This window comes from Strix aluco, unplaced genomic scaffold, assembly GCF_031877795.1.
Source record: "Strix aluco isolate bStrAlu1 unplaced genomic scaffold, bStrAlu1.hap1 HAP1_SCAFFOLD_113, whole genome shotgun sequence".
In the NCBI taxonomy this organism is placed as follows: Eukaryota; Metazoa; Chordata; class Aves; order Strigiformes; family Strigidae; genus Strix; species Strix aluco.
In genome coordinates, this window is record NW_027436585.1 from 24107 (window position 1) to 42348 (window position 18242).

The 18242-nt window shown below is 66.6% G+C and overlaps 4 protein-coding genes across 8 annotated transcripts; 2 read left to right on the plus strand and 2 right to left on the minus strand.

Moving 5' to 3' along the window:
* The first annotated feature begins 490 nt into the window (after positions 1–490).
* Positions 491–4074, plus strand: LOC141919013 (serine protease 33-like). Of its 2 annotated transcripts, XM_074814005.1 has the most exons (6): positions 491–590; positions 1167–1199; positions 1507–1669; positions 2034–2326; positions 2479–2645; positions 3353–4074. In XM_074814005.1, the coding sequence occupies exons 1-6, from the start codon at positions 524–526 to the stop codon at positions 3701–3703; spliced, it is 1074 nt and encodes a 357-aa protein (XP_074670106.1). In that variant the 5' UTR covers positions 491–523; the 3' UTR covers positions 3704–4074. The 2 variants fall into 2 exon arrangements, with proteins under 2 accessions (XP_074670106.1, XP_074670105.1); XM_074814004.1 differs by lacking the exon at positions 491–590 and having other exon boundaries at positions 714–1199.
* On the minus strand, positions 4071–8002 carry KAT8 (lysine acetyltransferase 8). The gene is made up of 11 exons (XM_074814017.1): positions 7762–8002; positions 7198–7272; positions 6945–7120; positions 6255–6308; positions 5973–6137; positions 5670–5759; positions 5448–5588; positions 5267–5360; positions 5015–5165; positions 4337–4491; positions 4071–4256 (listed from the first exon to the last, which is right to left on the minus strand). The coding sequence occupies exons 1-11, from the start codon at positions 8000–8002 to the stop codon at positions 4192–4194; spliced, it is 1407 nt and encodes a 468-aa protein (XP_074670118.1). The 3' UTR covers positions 4071–4191.
* A 681-nt stretch (positions 8003–8683) lies between these two features.
* LOC141919014 (uncharacterized) lies at positions 8684–16077 on the minus strand. Of its 4 annotated transcripts, XM_074814010.1 has the most exons (5): positions 15837–16077; positions 15625–15707; positions 15274–15323; positions 13593–15193; positions 8684–10254 (listed from the first exon to the last, which is right to left on the minus strand). In XM_074814010.1, the coding sequence occupies exons 1-5, from the start codon at positions 15840–15842 to the stop codon at positions 9460–9462; spliced, it is 2535 nt and encodes an 844-aa protein (XP_074670111.1). In that variant the 5' UTR covers positions 15843–16077; the 3' UTR covers positions 8684–9459. The 4 variants fall into 4 exon arrangements, with proteins under 4 accessions (XP_074670111.1, XP_074670108.1, XP_074670107.1 ...); XM_074814007.1 differs by lacking the exons at positions 13593–15193; positions 15274–15323 and adding an exon at positions 10823–10903 and having other exon boundaries at positions 8684–10322; positions 15837–15845; XM_074814006.1 differs by lacking the exons at positions 13593–15193; positions 15274–15323; positions 15625–15707; positions 15837–16077 and adding exons at positions 10823–10903; positions 11717–11830 and having other exon boundaries at positions 8684–10322.
* A 103-nt stretch (positions 16078–16180) lies between these two features.
* LOC141919011 (transforming growth factor beta regulator 1-like) lies at positions 16181–18229 on the plus strand. Its single transcript, XM_074814001.1, has 2 exons — positions 16181–16199; positions 16805–18229. The coding sequence occupies exon 2, from the start codon at positions 16810–16812 to the stop codon at positions 18190–18192; it is 1383 nt and encodes a 460-aa protein (XP_074670102.1). The 5' UTR covers positions 16181–16199; positions 16805–16809; the 3' UTR covers positions 18193–18229.
* The last annotated feature ends 13 nt before the right edge of the window (positions 18230–18242 follow it).

Genomic DNA, 18242 nt, shown 5'->3' on the forward strand with positions numbered 1-18242 from the left:
AGGCGCTTCCGGCTGCCGGGGCTCCTGAAGGTGCTCGTTAACCCCCTCGTTAGGCCCTGACGTGGCCCAGGGCGGGGCCGGCCCCTTCCGGTGCTGCTGACTCAGGCGGGGCTGGGACGGGGGGGGGGGGGACCTATAGGGGAACATATTGGGGGGGGGGGGGTTCTGTAGGCTGGGGGGCCTATAGGGGAGTGTGGCGGGTTCCTATAGGGAGGGGAGGCTGGTGGCACAGCCTGCAGAGGGGAGAGTCCCTCTGAGCCGTGCGGAGCTGGTGTGGCCATAGGGGACGGGCTGGCTATAGGTGCGGGGGGCCTATAGCGCTGCCCGCGGGGTGACCCTGTGGGGAGGATGTTCAGGACCCGGGGTCGCCCACTTAGCGGTGGGCGGGGCCAAGGGTGGGGGCGTGGCGGAGGGCGGGGATTGGTCCGCGCAGGCGGGGGAGTGGCCGGACAGGTGGCGGGGGGCGGGGCCAGGGGCGGGAACGCGGGCGGCAGGTGCCGGCGGCCACAGCGGCCACAGCGCCATGGGGCGGCGGGGGCCGGGGCCGGGGCTGGTCCTGCCGCTGCTGCTGCTGCTGCTGCCGGGCCGGGGTGAGCGCGGGGAGGGGTGAGGGGATCGTGGGGGGACAGGGGGAAGTGTGAGGGGACGTGGGGGACTGGAAGGACCGTGGGGACATGGGAGTCTGAGGGGACCTGAGGTTGTGGGGGGACTTGAAGGAACATGAGGGGCCACGGGGGGACAAGGCGGTGTGAGGGGACAGGAGGGATCATGAGGGGACGTGGGGGTCTGAGGGGACAGGGGGGGACGTGAGGGTCTGAGGGGACAGATTGTGAGGGATCACGACACGAGGGTGTGAGGGGACACGGCGGGGGGGGACGCCGAGGTGTGAGTGGACACGGGGGGGCGTAGCGGGACACGAGGGGCACACGGGGGTGCGGAGGGACGTGAGGGGACACGGAGGGGTGACACGGTGGGGGGTCACACCCCCTGTCCCTGCGGGACACATTCCTCGGGGCAGGTTTTTCCGGCTCGGCCATCGCCCCGGAGCGGGGGGTGGCGGCCCCGGATGCCTGGGTCCCCTCCCGGATGCCTGGGTGTTGTGTGTCCCCCCCTGCCCTGCCAGGGATGTCCCCAACGTGGCTTTGACATTGTCACCTTCCCCACAGGTCACTGGGGGACGGTGGCAGCGGATGAATCAGGTGAAGAGGGGGGACACGAGGGGGAAGGGGGGGGCGGACACACACGTGCCTCACCCAGGTGCCACCCGGACATCCGGGGTGGGGAAGGGGACACCCGGACTCGGGGTCCCCACGGTGCATCCGGGGGTGTCACGTGGTTTGGGGGGGCCCCTGGGTGCTGTTACCCCACGGGGGGGTCCCGTGGTTGTGGAGATGGGGGCCCTTGTTTGGGGGCGGTGGGGGGTGTCCTGGATGTCGGGGTCCTGTGTTGGGGGTGTCTCAGAGACCGGGGTCCCTGATGCTCCCCCCTTTCTCCGTGCCCCCCCAGTGCCGTGCGGGACCCCCGTGCGCAGCCGGGTGGTGGGGGGCGCGGGGGCGCGGGCGGGGGAGTGGCCCTGGCAGGTCAGCATCGCCTTCCGGGGACGGCACGTCTGCGGGGGGTCCCTCATCGCACCCGCCTGGGTCCTCACGGCCGCGCACTGCTTCCCGCCGTGAGTATCCCCCCCCACCAAATCTTTGACAGCACCCCCAACACTTCCCTGCAGACCCCCCAAAAATCCTCTGGGACCCCCAGAACCTTCCCCTGCACCCCCAAACACCCCCCAGGACCCCTAAACATCAGTTTGCACCTCCAAATATTTCTTAGCCCCCCAAAGGATCCCTCCCAGCACCCCCAAACACTTCCCTGCATCCCCAAATACCTTCCACAGACCCAAAATGCCCCGAAAAACCCCTTCTGCACCCCCAAACACCCCCGGGACCCCAACACCCCCCCAAACACCCCCACGGCTGCCCCGGGGTCCCCACTCCCTCTCCTTTGGGGTTCCCGGTGTCTAAGCCCCCCCCGCCCTGCAGGGAGAACCCCGTCTCCGAGTACCTGGTGACACTGGGGGCCCTGCAGCTCCTGTCCCCCCCCGCCGATGCCCAGGTGAGGCGGGTGGCCGCCGTCACCCGTCATCCCGCTTACCACGACGGGGACGTCGTTGAGGGACACGGTGACGTCGCCGGGGACCTGGCGCTGGCTCGGCTGGACCCCCCCGCCACCCCCACCCGCCTGGTGCGACCCATCTGCCTGCCCGGCCCTGCCGTCCGCTTCCCCCCCGGCACCAACTGCACCGTCACCGGCTGGGGGGACATCCGCACCGCCGGTCAGTGTCACCCGGGGACGGGGGTGTCACCGGGTGCTGCCAGCACCCACGGGGGTCGGGGACGCTTGTCACCAGCTGTGGTGGCACGGGGGGCACCCATGGAGGTTGGGGACAGGCTGGGGGCCCCCTTGTCACCAGGGGTGTCCCCGCAGGTCCCCTGCCACCCCCCAAGACGCTGCAGCAGCTGGAGGTGCCGCTCCTCAGCCACCGGCGCTGCCGCTGCCTCTACGCAGGGACGGGGACCCCAGGGGCCCTGGGGACACCGGCCGGGGACACCCTCTGCGCTGGCTTCCCCCAGGGACAGCGCGACGCCTGCCAGGTGGGTGCTGCTGTCCCCTCCCCACGGTGACCAGGGACCCCGGCCCCCGCTACCCCCTCTTCATCCTCCCTGTCCCCAACGTCCCCTTCATCCCCCCCATGTCCTCCCTGTGCCTCTTCATCCTCCCCATGTCCCATCATATCCCCAAGGTCCCTTTGTCCCCCCCGTCTTCTTGTCCCTCCACCACTGTCACCCACACCCATGTCCCTCTCTGTCCCCAATAGCCCCCCACGTCCCTCTTCATCCTCCCTCACATCCTCCTATCATGTCCCCAAGGTCCCTCTTTGTCCCCCCACATCACCCCCATCCCCACCACCACCGTCCTTCCTCATCCTCCCCCCTGTCCCATTGTGTCCCCAAAGGCCCTCTGTGTCCCCTTGTCCCTCCATGTCACCCCCATCCACACCACCGCTGTCCTTCCTCATTCTCCCCCCCCCCATCATGTCCCCAGGGTCCCTCTTTATCCCCCCCATGTCCTTCTTCACCCTCTCCCCGTCCCATCGTGTCATTCTTCATCCTCCCCGTGTCCCATCGTGTCCCCAAGGTCCCTTTGTCCCCCCATGTCTCCTTGTCCCTCCATGCTACCCCCCCTCCACACCACCACTGTCCTTCCTCATCCTCCCCCGTGTCCCTCTTCATCCTCTCCCCATCCCATTGCGTCCCTCTTCCATCTCCCCCCCTCACCCCCTCCATGTCCCCCCCCGCAGGGTGACTCTGGGGGTCCCCTCTCGTGCCGGGTGGGGGACACGTGGCTGCTGGCGGGGGTGGTGAGCTGGGGGGAGGCCTGCGGGCTGCCCGGCCGCCCCGGGGTCTACACCCGCGCCTCCGCCCACGCCGCCTGGATCGCCGCCGCCGTCCCCGAGGCCCCCCTGCGCCACCCCCCCCTCGCGCCCTCCCCCGAGGACCAGGACGACGACGGCCCCTGCGAGGACGGGGACGCCCCGGCCTGGCCCCGGCCTCTGCCCCCCGAGGGTGGCACCGGTGCGGCCCCCCCAGCCGCTGGCCCCGGCCCCCTCCTGCTGCTGCTGGGGATGCTCCTGCCCCTCGGCCTCCGGTGAGCTGCTGGGGGCACCCCCTGTGACTCGGGGAACCCTGAGTGGGATGGCAGCACCCGAGAAGGACTGACGGGACCCCAACGTGGCACCCACGGACACTCGTGGCACCCAAGATGGCTCACGGGACCCCAACTTGGGACCCAAGATGGCTGACAGCACCCAAAATGGCTCACGGGACCCCAACTTGGAACCCAAGATGGCTGTCAGCACCCAAGATGGCTCATGGGACCCCCAACTTCGCACCCAAGATGGCTCACAGGACCCCAACTTGGCACCCAAGATGGCTCACGGGACCCCAACCTGGCACCTGTGATGACTGCAAACCCCCCCAACTCTGCACCCACGTCCCCCCAATAAACCACCCAAGCACTCCACCTCCTCCTTTATCGGTGCCGGGGGGGACACGGGGGGGCCCCCCTGCCCCCCGCCAAGTCCTGGCTGTGCGGGAGGCTGAGCCCGGCCACAACTCGCCGCAGTGATGACGCCCTCACTCACTTCTTGGCCACCTTCGCCTGCTTGTGCTTCGGGGGGGCCCAGCGCAGGCAGATGGAGTCGACTGGGGAGGGGACAGAGGAGAACGTTGTGGGGAGCCCCCCGTGGCGGGGTTCGTTAAGGGCTGGGGGGTTAATTACGCACCAGTGATGGGCGGCTTCTTGTACTGGGCGCTCTTGAGGTGCTCCTCCACCAGCTTGGGGGTGACGCAGATGACGTGCTGCCCCTTCCAGTACTTCACCATGTTGAGGGACTGGAGCGTGCTGATGATGTCGGTCTGGGTGATGCTGGTCATCTGGCTGGGGGGTGGGGGGGTTACTGGGAGCACTGGGAGCGGGGCGGGGGGTTACTGGGAGCACTGGGAAAGGATGGAGAAGGTGCCTGGGAAGTCACGCAGGACCTCTGCCAGCACTGGGATACTGGGGGGGGGGGGGCTTATGGGTGTCACTGGGAGGTTACTGGTCTTACAGGGAGGCTACCAGTGCCCTCCTGAGCTCCCTGAGGGCGAATCTGGCGCAGAAGTCGTGCAGGGTCTCCATCAACACCCCTGACCCCAGATCACTGGGCGGTGTTACTGGTGCTACTGGGCAGTTGGTTACTGGTCTTACTGGGAGGACCCCAGTTACAGGTCTTACTGGGAGGACCCCGGTGCCTCCTGAGGGAGAGGTTGGCCCAGAAGTCCCGTGGGGTCTCCATCAACACCCCGACCCCAAGTTACTGGCATCGCGGGGGCCGGGGCGGGGGTGGGGGGTGTGTTTCATGGTGTTCTTGGGAGTTTCTGGTCTTACTGGGAGGCTACTGGTCTTACTGGGAGGTGCCCACCTGAGGTCCTTGATGGAGAGGGTGCCCCGGAAGTCCCTGAGGATCTCCAGCAGCACCCAGGACCAGTAGCTGCGGTAGCTCAACTTCCCCAGGTCCGACAGCGGCTTCTCAGGGGACCCCACCGTGCTCTCCAGCTTGGACAGCTCGTAGCCTGCGGGGAGCGGGGACACCCGGGTGGACCCGGCTCCCTTTTGGGGACCCTCCACCCCCTTTTAGGGACCCCCCACCCCCTTTTGGGGACCCCCCGCTCACTGAAGGCGATGAGGAACTTGCCGTAGCCCCGGCGCTGGTAGGGCGGCAGCGTCAGGATACAGGCGACGTTGTTGCCGTCAGGCGACTCCTTCTCCTGCGGGGTGACGCGCGGGTGGTTTGGGGGGGGGGGACAGGCGGGTTTTCTGGGGGGAGACAAGTGGGTTTTTGGACATCGGGGTACCTTGGAGAAGTACCCGACGATGTGGGCACCCTGCCGGTCCACCTCGGTCAGCAGGTAGAAGACGAAGGGCTCCACGTCGAAGTAGAGGGTCTTGTGGTCCAGGAAGAGCTTGGCCAGCAGGCAGAGGTTCTGGCAGTAGATCTGGGGGGGTTGCATGACGTCACGTGACGTCACGTGATGTCACGTGACGTCACGTGATGTCACATGTCACCCCCATGTCACCTTGTGGTCTTTGCCGTCAACCTCGTAGACGGAGATGTTGCTCTTGCGGTAGATCTCCCGCCCCGGCGGCTGCCGCCACTGGCACTGGCCCTGGGGGACAGTCACACGCGTGTCACACGCATGTCACACACGTGTCACGTGTCACACGCATGTCCCTCCCACCCACAGAAGTGCTCGGATCTCGTGTCCTCGAGGCAGCACCGGGGCTGCCCCTGGGGCTCAAGGTCTCTGCGTGCCCCCCCGCATGTGTCACCGTCACACGTGTCACACGTGCGTCACGCGTGCGTCACGCGTGTCCCCTACCAGGTGGAGGCGGTAGGTGCGCTCGAACTTCATGTACTTGAGGCAGTACTCGCAGATCCAGAGCTTGGGCTGCTTCCCGTAGTCCTCGGGGAAGGGGGAGAAGTACCAGGCGTCGATCTCGAAGTGCCCGATGTGGATCTTGTCCACGTACTTCACCTTCGTGATCTGGGGGGGGGATGGGGGGGTCACCCCAGGTTTGGGGACCCTCTCGGACCCTTGGGGACACCCCTGGCTCCTCGGGGACCCCCCCGCACCCTTGGGGACCCCCCCATGGGGACTCACGGCCTCGTGCTCCTTCTCCAGCGCCGCCGTGGTGGGGTCCATCTCGGCGTAGGTCTGCGACAGGGCTCCCAGTCACTCCCAGTAATGCCCAGTGCAACTTCTCAGGGGCTCCAGTAAACTCCCCCCCCAGTAAACCCCTCCCAGGGCCCCCCAACATCTTCCCAGCTCCTCCAAACACCATCCCAGTGGCCCCAACAACCTCCCAGCACTCCCTGACACCATCCCAGTGCCTCCCAGTGTACACCAACATGCTCCCAGTGCCTCCCAGCAATCCCTAACACACTCCCAGTGCCCCCAACATGCTCCCAGTGTCCCCCAACATGCTCCCAGTGTCCCCCAACATGCTCCCAGTGTCCCCCAACATGCTCCCAGTGCCCCCAACATCCCCCAACATGCTCCCAGTGCCTCCCAGCATCCCCCAACACACTCCCAGTGCCCCCAACATGCTCCCAGTGTCCCCCAACATCCCCCAACATGCTCCCAGTGCCCCCAACACGCCCCCAGCACCTCCCAGTGCCCCCCAACACGCCCCCAGTGCCTCCCAGTGCCCCCCAACATGCTCCCAGTGCCTCCCAGCATCCCCCAACACACTCCCAGTGCCCCCAACACGCTCCCAGCAACCCCCAACATGCTTCCAGTGCCTCCCAGCGCCCCCCCAACACGCTCCCAGCGCCCCCCAGTGCCCCCCACCTTCTGGACGTGGTTGATCTCATCGTGCTTGCGTTTCTGGTTGCGGGTGATCTTGCGCTCGGGCTGCTCGGTCAGCTCGCTCAGGAACTGCTCCGAGCTCTTCTGCACGGCCTCCTTCAGCGTCTTGGTCAGCGCCAGCCGGTTCTTGTCCACCCACTCGTCCAGCCGACGGTTAACTGGGAGCACTGGGAGCTCAGCAGGGGGGTCCCACCGCCCCCCCCCCCCCCTTCTCCCAGTGCCTCCCAGTACTCACAGCCCACGTAGTGGACGTAATACTCCTCGCGCCCCTCCTGCTCGTTCAGGCGGGACTGGATCACCTCTGCCGAGTCTGCGGGGGGGAACTGGGACCAGTGGCCTGGCGGGACTGGGACTAGGTAGTGGCCCATCAATCCCTCTCCCAGTTTGACCCAGTGTGGAGGGACGGGGGCGCTGCACTGGCGCTGCCCAGGCCCGCTGTGATGGGATTTATACTGGTCCCAGTTCTTCCAGTGCCACTGTAATAGGATCCACACTGGTTCCAGTTCAGCCCAGTTCCCCTATGATAGGATCCATACCGGTCCCAGTTCTCCCACTCTTACTGTAATGGGATCCACTCTAGTCCCAGTTCTCCCACTCCCAGTTTAGCCCAGTCCTGCTGTGATGAGATTTATACTGGTCCCAGTTCAGCCAAGTCTCGCTACGATAGGATTCATCCCAGCCCCAGTTCACCCCAGTCCGGGTCACATACTGGTGCCAAGCCCGCCGTGAGCCCCCCCAGTCCCCAGTTCGCCCCAGTCGCGGCCCCGTACTGGTCCCAGTGCCCCCCGGCCCCGCTCACGCCAGGTGCTGTCGGCCCGGCGGCACAGGTACGTCTCTCCGATCTCCACCGTCACCTCCGCCTCCCGCGGCGGCGGCGGGGGCGGCGGCGAGACCGCGGAGGCCCGTCCGGCCGCCGTCGCCTCGTCGGGGCCTCCCCCGCGGGGCCGCCCGGCCTCGGGGCTGCCGCCCCCGCCCGCCCCCGCCTCCAGGCCCGCTCCGGAGCCGCCGGCCGGGACCGCCCCCGCCGCCGTCTCCGCCATGTTCGCCCGCCCCGGCAGTCGCGCCGGAAATGACGTCAGACGCGCGACGGCGAGCGCGTGACGCGTTGCTGGGAGACGGGGAGAGGCCCCAGGGGGGCGGGGCCGAGCGTTGCTAGGAGACGGCGGAGCGCCAGTGTCCCAGAGTGCCTCGCGGCCCCCCAGGGGCCCCCAGTGCCCTCCCAGTCCCCCCCAGTCCCCCTCCTTGCCCCCTCCAGTGCCTCCCAGGTCCCCTCAGTCCATCCAGTGTCCTCCAATTCCCTCCCAGTATCTCCCAGTGTCCCTCCCACTGCCCCCCAGTGCCTCCCAGGCCATCCAGTGACACCTTAGTGTCCCCCCAGTGCCCTCCAGTCCCTCCCAGTGCCCCCCAGTGTCTCCCAGTCCATCCAGAGTCCTCCCAGTGTCCCCCAGGCCCCTCTGCAGTGCATCCAGTGTCCCCCAGTGCCTTCCAGTCCCTTCAGTGTCTCCCCAGTCCTCCCAGTGCCGCCCAGTACCCTCCAGTCCCTTCCCGTGTCCCCCAGTGTCTCCCAGAGTCCTCCCAGTGTCCCCCAGCCCCCTCCGCAATGCATCCAGTGTCCCCCAGTGCCCCCCAGTGTCCCCCAGAGTCCCCCAGTCCGTTCAGTGTCCTCCCAGTCCTCCCAGTAACGCCCCCCAGCGCCCCTTCAAGGCTGCCCCACCCTGCGGTGACACCTCAGAGCCTTTATTGCCACCCCCGGCACTCACGAGGGTGCCACAGCGAGGGACCACGGCACGGGGAGGCCACCGCCCCCCCCCGACCTGGCAGGTCCCCGGGGTGTCCCCACGGCGGGGTGCAGCGTGGTGGCCGTGGTGCCAAGACATGGGTCACCGGGCGCCTTCGTTAAGCCCTAACAAGGCTGCCACCACGACGGAGGACGCCATGGAGGTGCCACCACCCTGCTCCGTTGAGTCCCCAAAGTGTCCCCAGTCCATCTCCAAGCAGCGCCAGGAGCCACGCGCCAGGTCCAGCCATGGTGGGCGCCGTGCCGCGATGGGCCACGCTTCTTCGTTAGGTGAAAGGAGGACACCCCGCCACGGACCATGCCCTGTCCTGGCCCAGCGAGTCCCCAGAGTGTCCCCAGCGTGGCTCCAAGGTCCACAGTTTGGGTTCAGATGGTGAACGTGGTGCTCACGGTGAGGCGGTGAGGCCATCAAGTGCCACACTCCTTCGTTAGGCCCCAACGAGGCTGCCGTCACGATGGGCCACGGCATGGAGGTGCTGGAGCCCTTCTCGTCCTGCCAAGACCCCAGAATGTCCCCAGCCCGTCCCCAGGCGGGACCAGGAGCCACACGCCAGGTTCAACCACAGCATGGCGGGCACCACGCCGTGCCACCCGCGCCTTCGTTAGGGCCTAACGGAGCCGCCACGGCAACGGGCCCCGCCACGGCGACGCTGGCGCCCATCCCGTCCTGGTGGGCGTCCCTGCCCGTCTCCAAGCGTCCTAGGGGCCACAGGCCGGGTCCCCCTCGGGGTGGGCCTTCAGGTGGCGGGTGAACTGGGGCTTGTAGCGGAAGCGCTTGCCGCAGCGCCCGCAGCCGTAGGGCTTCTCGCCGGTGTGGATGCGCTGGTGCTTGACCAGGTTGGAGCTGACGCAGAAGCTCTTGCCGCAGGCGCCGCAGCGGAAGGGTCGCTCGCCCGTGTGGGTCCTCTGGTGCTCGATGAGCGTGGAGCTCTGCCCGAAGGCCTTCCCGCACTCCCCGCACCGGTAGGGCCGCTCGCCGGTGTGGGTCCGTTGGTGGGACGCCAAGTGGGTCTTCTTCTTGAAGCGCTTCCCGCACTGCCCGCAGGAGAAGGGCTTCTCCCCGGTGTGGGTCCTCTCGTGCTTGACCAGGTTGGAGCTGAGGCTGAAGGTCTTCCCGCAGCGGCCGCAGCCGTAGGGCTTCTCCCCAGTGTGGGTCCGGAGATGTTTGACCAGGTTGGAGGTCCGGCCGAAGGTCTTGCCGCACTCGGGGCAGGCGTAGGGCGTCTCGCCGGTGTGGGTACGGCGGTGCTCGGTCAAGGTGGAGCTGCGGCTGAAGGCGCGGGCGCAGACCGGGCAGGCGTAGGGCTTCTCGCCCGTGTGGGTCCGGAGGTGCTCGGCCAAGGTGGAGCTGCGGCTGAAGCTCTTCTCGCACTGGCCGCAGGTGAAGGGACGCTCGCCCGTGTGGGTCCGCTGGTGCTCGATCAGGTTGGAGCTCTGCCCGAAGGTCTTCCCGCACTCGGTGCAGCGGTAGGGCTTCGGCGGTGTCCTGCCACCCTCCAGGAGACCCAGAAGGTTGATGAAGCCACGTGGGCGACCACCGCTGCAGGCCGGCACTGCGGCACCTGGGAGAGGGGAGAGGAACATCTGTTGGGTCGTTGTTCAACCACGAAGGGATGTTCCCCAAAGCAGAACATCTCCTGGTGGGACATTGTTCAACCACGAAGGGACGTTCCCCAAAGCAGAACATCTCCTGGTGGGACATTGTTCAACCACGGAGGGACATTCCCCAAAGCAGAACATCTCCTGGTGGGACATTGTTCAACCATGGAGGGACGTTCCCCAAAGCAGAACATCTCCTGGTGGGACATTGTTCAACCACGAAGGGACATTCCCCAAAGCAGAACATCTCCTGGTGGGTCACCGTGCGACCACAGAGGGTTATTCCACGCAGGAGAACTTCTCCCAGATGGCATTTGTCCACCGTGGAGGACTATTCCCAGCAGAAGACCACCTCCTGGCCCACATTTTCCTCATTTTCTTGGGTTTTTCCCCCAAAAGACCATCTCCCAGGTGCTCTTTGGGCCACCCACCAGGCTTGTCCCCGTGTCCCCCCCCCCCTCACCTGCACAGGGCTCCGTGGGGACGTCCCCGTCACCCTGGTCCTGGGGGGGACGCGGCTCCTCCCCCGGCTCCATCACGGCAGCTGTGGGCAGCAGGTGGAAATGGGGGGAAAAAGGCAATAAATGAAAAAAACTCATTATCCGCTCAATGCTTTTCACCAAAATGAGGCGGTTTCCCCCCAGAATGAACCCCCCTGCGGTTGGTTAATTTGACAGACCCCCACACCTGGGAGCAATCAGCCCAGTTTCCCTCTTTTTCACCCCAAAATACACCCCCCATTCGGTAATCCTGCGCCTCGATTCCTGGGATCACTCAGCCTGTTTTCACCCTTTTCCACTCCAAATCGTTATGCCCACAATGAGTTAATTTTGCACCCCCACGTCTGAGAACAAACAGCTCATTTTCCCCCTTTTTAACCCGAAAACACAATCCCCACAATGAGTTAATTTTGCACCCTCACAGCTGAGAACAAACAGCTCATTTTCCCCCTTTTTCCCCCCAAAGCACAATCCCCACAATGAGTTAATTTTGCACTCCCGCACCTCTGAGCAACCAGCCCATTTCCCCCCCTTTTCATCCCAAAACACAAGCCACACAATTAGTTAATCCTGCACCCGCGTGCCCGGGAGCAATCAGCCCATTTTCCCCGTTTTTGACCCCAAACCACGCCCCTCCCGGTAGTTAACCCTGCAGTCCAGTTTCCCCCCAAAACACAAGCCCCACAATGAGTTAATTTTGCAAACCTCCCCCCCCACCTGAGAGCAAGGTCCTATTTTTCCTCCTTTTCACCCCAAAGCGCCCCCTCCGCCGCTAGTTAACTCCCCTCCCAGCCCCAGCCTGCTCAATCGACCCGTTTTCCCCCCTTTTCACCCCAAAACCCGGGGGGGACCCTCACCCCAGCCCCGCAAGCGCTACAGCAGCTCCCCGGCGCTGACAGGCCCAATCCGGGTGTTTTTCCACCCAAAACGGCGGCGCTTTGCCCGTTCCGGACAATGGTGGCGGGAGAGCTGCACTTCCTGCCGCAAAGGCTCCCGGGGACACGCCGAGCACACGCGTGGCCCTGGGAACATGCCAAGCACACGCGTGGTCTCAGGAACATGTGAAGGGACATGCGTGGCCCCTGGGAACACATGAAGGGACATCTGTGGCCCTGGGAACATGTAAGGGACATGCGTGGTCTTGGGAACATGTTTGTATGTGTGAGGGGACACACATGGCGCCTGCACACATGCAAAGGCACACACATGTCCTCAGGGCACGTGTAAAGGGACACACATGGCCCCTGGGAACACGTGAAGGGACACATGTGTCCCCTGCACACATGTAAAGGGACACATGTGTCCTCAGGGCACATGTAAAGGGACACGTGTGGCCCCTGCACACATGTAAAGGGACACGTGTGTCCTCAGGGCACATGTAAAGGGACACATGTGGCCCCTGGGAACATGTGAAGGGACACATGTGTTCCCTGTACACATGTAAAGGGACACGTGTGTCCTCAGGGCACGTGTAAAGGGACACATATGGCCCCTGGGAACATGTGAAGGGACACGTGTTCCCTGTACACATGTAAAGGGACACGTGTGTCCTCAGGGCACGTGTAAAGGGACACATATGGCCCCTGGGAACATGTGAAGGGACACGTGTGTTCCCTGCACACATGTAAAGGGACACGTGTGTCCCCTGCACACATGTAAAGGGACACGTGTGTCCTCAGGGCACATGTAAAGGGACACATGTGGCCCCTGGGAACACGTGAAGGCTCCCAGTAACCTCCAAATCCCCTCCCAGTGCTCCCAGTGACACCCAGTGCCATCCCAAATACCCCTATTAACCCCTCAGTGGCCCTCACGGTCCCTTTAGTGGTCCCAGTACACCCAGTGCCCCCCCAATCCCTTCCCAGTGCTCCCAGTGCCCCTCCAAACGCCCCCATTAAACCTCCAGTGCCCCCTGAAATGCCTCCCAGCGCTCCCTGTATGCCCCCAAATCCCTCCCCACTGCTCTCAGTGCCCCCCCAAATCCCCCCCAGTGTTCCCAGTAACCCCAGTCAGGAACCACAACAGCAACGTTCACTACTATTTATTGACATACTGGGGGACGCCACCCCCGCAGCCCTTTCCCCGCCCAGAAGGGACCCGGCTGTCCGCGGCAGCTGGAAGTCACCTGGGTCCCCTCTGCGGGGAGAATTGGGGGGTCAAGGGGAGGTGGGGGGGGACACGGAAGTGGGGTGGGGACACGCCCTGGGCTCAGGCACCGTTTTGGGGCAGGATGAAGGAGCTGGGTGAGGACAAGAGGGTTCTCCAAGATGGAGCCGTGGAGCTGGGGCACAACGATGGATCTCGGGGTGGTCTTCAAGACGAAGCCATGGCCTTGGGGGGCCATGAGGGACCTGGGCGAGGACGAGGATCCCAGGGTGGTCCTCCAAGATGGAGATGTGGTCCTAGGCCACGATGAGGATCGTGGGCTGGTCCCCTGAGATGAAGTCACGGCCTCGGGGCACCATGAGGGACTTGAGTCAAGACAAGGGACCCCAGGATGGTTGTCCAAGACAAAGCCACAGCCTTGGGGCACCATGAGGGACCTGGGTCAAGACGAGGGACCCTGGTACAGTCCTGCAAGATGCAGCCATGGCCTCAGGGCACCATGAGGGACTTGAGTCAAGACAAGGGACCCCAGGATGGTTGTCCAAGACAAAGCCACGGCCTCGGGGCACGCTGACGGACCTGGCCCACGCTGAGGTGCCCCAGCCCGGGCCAGCGGCGGTCTCAGGCGAGGTGGGTGCGCTGGTGCTTGCTGAAGGCCGAGCTCCAGCCGAAGGTCTTGCCGCACTGGGCGCAGCGGTAGGGCCGCTCGCCGGTGTGGGTGTGCCGGTGCTCCAGGAGGTTGGCGCTCTGCCGGAAGCTCTTGCCGCAGTCCCCGCAGCGGTAGGGCCGCTCGCCGGTGTGGGTGCGCCGGTGCTTGGCCAGGTGGGAGTTCTGGCAGAAGCTCTTACCGCAGAGCCCGCAGGTGTAGGGTCGCTCGCCGGTGTGGGTGCGCTGGTGCTGGATGAGGTTGGAGCTCTGCCGGAACGCCTTCCCGCACTCGGTGCAGCGGTAGGGCCGCTCGCCGGTGTGCGTCAGCCGGTGCTTGGCCAGGTAGGAGCCGAGGGCGAAGCCCTTGCCGCAGAGCGGGCAGAAGTGCCGCTCGCCCGCCCCGTGGGTCCGCCGGTGCTCGGCCAGGTTGGAGCTCTGGCTGAAGATCTTGCCGCACTCGGGGCACTTGTAGGGCTTCTCGCCGGTGTGGGTCACCTGGTGCCGCAGCAGCTTGGAGCTCTGCCCGAAGGCTTTGCCGCACTCGGGGCACTTGTAGGGCTTGGCGGGCGGGCGGCAGGCCCGGAGGTGCCGGGCCAAGCGGCAGCTCCAGAGGAAGGCGGCTCCGCAGTGGGGACACCCCAGGGGCTGCTCCGGCTGGTGGTGCCGCAGCCCGGCCGGCTGGGCGTAGGCCTTGCCGCAGGCCTCGCAGCGGTAGGGCTTGGCCGCCGGGCTGTGCCGCCGCCGGCGGTGCCGGGCCAGCTGGGCGCTGCCCTCGAAGCGCTCGGGGCAGAGCGGGCAGGCGAAGGCGCCGGCGTGGGTCTGCCGGTGCAGGAGCAAGGTGCCGCCGTGCCGGAAGGCCTGGCCGCACTCCTCGCAGCGGTGCGGCCGCTCGTCGCCGCGCTCGTCGCGGTCCTCGGCGGCGGCGTCGCCCCGGTCCTTGCCGTCGCCGCCGTGATGCTTCTTCCGGTGCCCGGCCAAGGCCGCCGGCCGGGAGAACTGCTCCCCGCAGTCGCGGCACCGGTGCCCGCCGTGGGCCCCGCGCCGGTGCTTGGCCAGGTCGGAGCTGACGGCGAAGCGGCGGCCGCACTCGGGGCAGCCGTAGGGCCGTTCGCCGGTGTGGGTCCGGCGGTGGGTGGCCAGCGTGGACTTGCGGCCGAAGGCCCGCCCGCACTCGGGGCAGCCGTAGGGCCGCTCGCCGGTGTGGGTGCGGCGGTGGTGGACCAGCGTGGAGCTCTGGCTGAAGCGGGCGCCACACTGCCCGCAGCGGAAGGGCTTCTCGCCGGTGTGGGTGCGCTGGTGCTCCAGGAGGGTGGACCCGCGGCTGAAGGCTTTGCCGCACTCGCCGCAGGCGTGGGGCTTGGCGCCGGCGTGGCCCTTGCGGTGCTCCAGCAGCGACGAGCTCCAGCCGAAGGCCTTGCCGCAGTCCCCGCAGCGGTAGGGCCGCTCGCCCGTGTGCACCCGCCGGTGCTTCAGCAGGTTGGAGCTCTGCGCGAAGGCTTTGCCGCACTCGCCGCAGCGGTAGGGCCGCGGGGCGGCCTCCCCGCCGCCGTCTTCAGCCTCCTCCTCCTCCTCCTCCTCACCTGCAAGGGAGGGCGACACGGGGGTCACCCGCGTCCCGCTCTCCCCAGCCCGCGCCCCCGACGCGACGGCGAGGACTCACCCGGCGGCAGCGCGGCGGCGGCGGCGGGTCCCGGCGGCGGCCGTGGGGAGCTGCGGCGGAAAACGGGGTCGGCCAGTGGCAGCGCCCGCGGGGACGCGACCCCGGGGTGGGGGGAAGCGCCGCGGACGTCGGTGTTTGGGGTGAAGGATGGCGGTTTTGGGGCGAGGAGGGAGATGCTGGGAGGCGGAGGCGTCGCCTTGGGGACGCCGGTCTGGGGGTGAAGGGAGCCCTGGGGGGTGGGACATCACCCTGGGGACAACGGGGATGTCCCCCGTGGCCGGGGTCGCCCCAGGGCACGAGGCCCCGTGTCCCCGTCTCCCCCCGCCCGTGTCCCCACGTCCCCGTCCCCACCTGGCGGCCGCGGGGTCCTCCAGCGGGAAGGGGCCGTTGCTGTCACCGTCCTCCAGGAAGTCGGGGACCGAGGGGGGCTCGTCCTGGGGGGTTATTCGAGGTGAGGGGGGGACAGGGGGTGCGTGTGCCCCTGGGGGGGGGTAGGGGGGGCAGATCTCCCCCCCCAGCCCCCGCGGGGGGCAGGTCCGTCCCGTCCCCGTCCCTCTCCTCACCTCCATTGTCCTCGGCCGCGGCGTGGGGACCCCCCCCTCGGGGTCAGAGGTCAGAGGTCAGGGGTCGGGGGGGGAAGGGGGTGGGATCGGGGGGGCCCGGGAGAGCGGTGGGGGTGGGGCCCCTCGGCGGCGCCGGCCCCGGGGCTGCTGGGCGGCCGCCCCCCCCCCTCCCCCGGGTCATCGGCCGCGTCACCGCACGCGTCACACGGGGGGGGTCTGGGTCCCCCCCGGACACCGGGGTCCACACTGTCCCCCTCCCCCCAGCCCTCCCCCCAAATTCCGGCGGGGTTTCCTCCCTCCCCCCTCCTCTTCCTCTTCCTGTCCTGCCCCTCCACTTCCTCTTCCTCCTTCCCGGACGCCTGGGTGAGTCCCTGCACCGGCGCCCCTCAAATTGCCGGATTTCACCCCAATTCGACCGGCTGGGGGGTGGGGGAGGCGGGCAGCGAAGCAGCCGGGCAATTAGCGTCGCAATTAATGGCTGCGGCTGGTGCCGTCGCAGGGGTTCGCGATTAAAACCAGCGGCGATCAGCTTAATAATAACCGCGGTTGTGTTAATGGCAATGGCGGCGCTAATTGCAGTCCGGCTCGTTAATTGCCGTTTATCGCAAGAATGACAATTCCTGGCGTTAATTGCAGCCCACCGCGATAATTGCAGTTCATTGCAATCGGTGCTGCGTCCACCCATCTCATTAATTGCAACCCGTCGCATTAATCGGCGTCCGTCGCGAGTCTGAAGCTGCAGTAACTGGAATTTGCTGCATCGATCCGTTGCGTTAATTGCAACCCGTTGAATTAATTGCAATTAATTCAAGGCATCCGTTGCAATTCTTAAACCCGTCGCAATAATTGCAATCAGCGCGGCAGCGGAGGAGGGCAGCGGTTAATTACTCGCCGGCCGAACCCGCTGCGAGACCCGAGTGTGGCTGACTAATTAATGAATTAATTAATCGTTGGGGTTAATTGGGCAGGCAGGATGCCGAAGGGGCCGCGGCAGCGCCCGGCAGAGCGGTACCGCCTGAAGTACAGCCGGCTGCGGCGGGCGGCGCGGGCGCTGGTCTTCGAGAACGGGGCCCTCTGCGACGAGGTGGCCCGGCTGGAGGCCAAGTGCCTACAGGCACGAGACGAGCGCCGCTTCCTCCTCACCCGGCTCCTCCAACTCCGGGCCATGGCCGGCCCCGAGGAGGTCCCCGGTGAGGTCGCTGGCCGCCGGCCTCGCCGCGGTGGGTCCCGGGCTGACGGGTCAAGAGATGGAGGGAAAGATGGCGTGCGGTCAGCTGGAGCAAGAGATGGGTCGAGGCCAACTGGGTCAAGAGATGGACTAAGGGATGGAGCGCGGTCAACTGGAGCGAGAGATGGGCCAAGAGATGAGTCGAGGCCAGCTGGGCCAAGAGATGGACCAAGAGACGAGTCAAGACCAACTGGCTCAAGGGATGGGTCAAGGCCAGTTGGGTCAAGAGACGAGTCAAGGCCAGCTGGCTCAAGGCCGGTTGGGTCAAGAGATGGGGTGAGGCCAACTGGCTCAAGAGATGGACCAAGAGACGGTCCAGGAGACGGGTCAAGGTCCAACGGGCCGAGAGATGGGCCAAGAGACAGTTCAAGGACAGCGGGGCCAAGAGACGGCCCAAGGGATGAGTCAAGAGATGGGTTGAGGCCAGCGGGGCTGCGGGATGGCTCAAGAGATGATTTGAGGCCCAATGGGCCAAGAGGTGGCTCCAAGCTGGACATGCTGCCGGCGGCCATCTTGAGACCACCTGAGGACACCTCCAGCCCAGCTGGGCCACCGGCAGCCATCTTGAGGCCACCCCCCCGCCGGCGCAGTGGGGCGTTGACCCTGCCCTTGGCTTTGGGGCCTCTGACAGTGCACAGCCTGGGTGTCGGCAGCATGGGGCCGGGGGCCATCTTGCCCCTGGGCTTCCATAGCACCCGCCTCTTCGCCAGCACCCGCCGGCCGGCCCGCCGCTGCCTGTACACTTGCCGGATCGTGGCCGGTCCCCGCTGCGAGATCGTGTGCGAGGACGATCCCGGGAGGGTGCTGGTGGGCCCCACGCCCGACGTCTGCCATGGCCGGCTCCTCCAGGCCCTGGGGGAGGCGGGGGGGCGGCCCCGGGCGATGCCACCGGCCCCTGGTGCCGGCGCTGACTTCTTTGGCCTCACCCACCCCACTGTCCGCCGGCTGCTCCAGGGCGAGGCCGGGGCCTTCCTCCACCCTGAGGAGGAGGAGGAAGACGAGGAGGAGGAGGAAGATGATGACGACGATGATGAGGATGATGAAGAGGAGGAGGAGGAGGAAGGGGCCACCCCAGCCTTCACCTACGCTGACATCTTCCTCGGCAGCCCGGCCGGCTCCGATGAGTGACCCCCCACCCCGTACCCCAATAAACGACCCCACCTTCTGCTGCTGCCATG

Bases quoted from the DNA above. Each gene is read 5' to 3' on its own strand.
- LOC141919013 (XM_074814004.1), top strand. From the start codon at position 1,067: ATGCCTGGGTCCCCTCCCGGATGCCTGGGTGTTGTGTGTCCCCCCCTG. The intron at 2,327-2,478 runs GTCAGTGTCACC...GTGTCCCCGCAG, and splicing joins GGGGGACATCCGCACCGCCG to GTCCCCTGCCACCCCCCAAG. The intron at 2,646-3,352 runs GTGGGTGCTGCT...CCCCCCCCGCAG, and splicing joins GACAGCGCGACGCCTGCCAG to GGTGACTCTGGGGGTCCCCT.
- KAT8 (XM_074814017.1), bottom strand. From the start codon at position 8,002: ATGGCGGAGACGGCGGCGGGGGCGGTCCCGGCCGGCGGCTCCGGAGCG. The intron at 6,309-6,944 runs GTGGGGGGCACT...GCCCTGTCGCAG, and splicing joins AGATCAACCACGTCCAGAAG to ACCTACGCCGAGATGGACCC. The intron at 5,166-5,266 runs GTGAGCGGGGGG...CGCTCCCCGCAG, and splicing joins CAAGTTCCTCATCGCCTTCA to GCTACGAGCTGTCCAAGCTG.
- LOC141919014 (XM_074814010.1), bottom strand. The intron at 15,324-15,624 runs GTGGGGACGGGG...TTTCCGCCGCAG, and splicing joins GAGGACCCCGCGGCCGCCAG to CTCCCCACGGCCGCCGCCGG. The intron at 15,194-15,273 runs GTGAGTCCTCGC...CCTCCCTTGCAG, and splicing joins CGCCGCCGCGCTGCCGCCGG to GTGAGGAGGAGGAGGAGGAG.
- LOC141919011 (XM_074814001.1), top strand. From the start codon at position 16,810: ATGCCGAAGGGGCCGCGGCAGCGCCCGGCAGAGCGGTACCGCCTGAAG.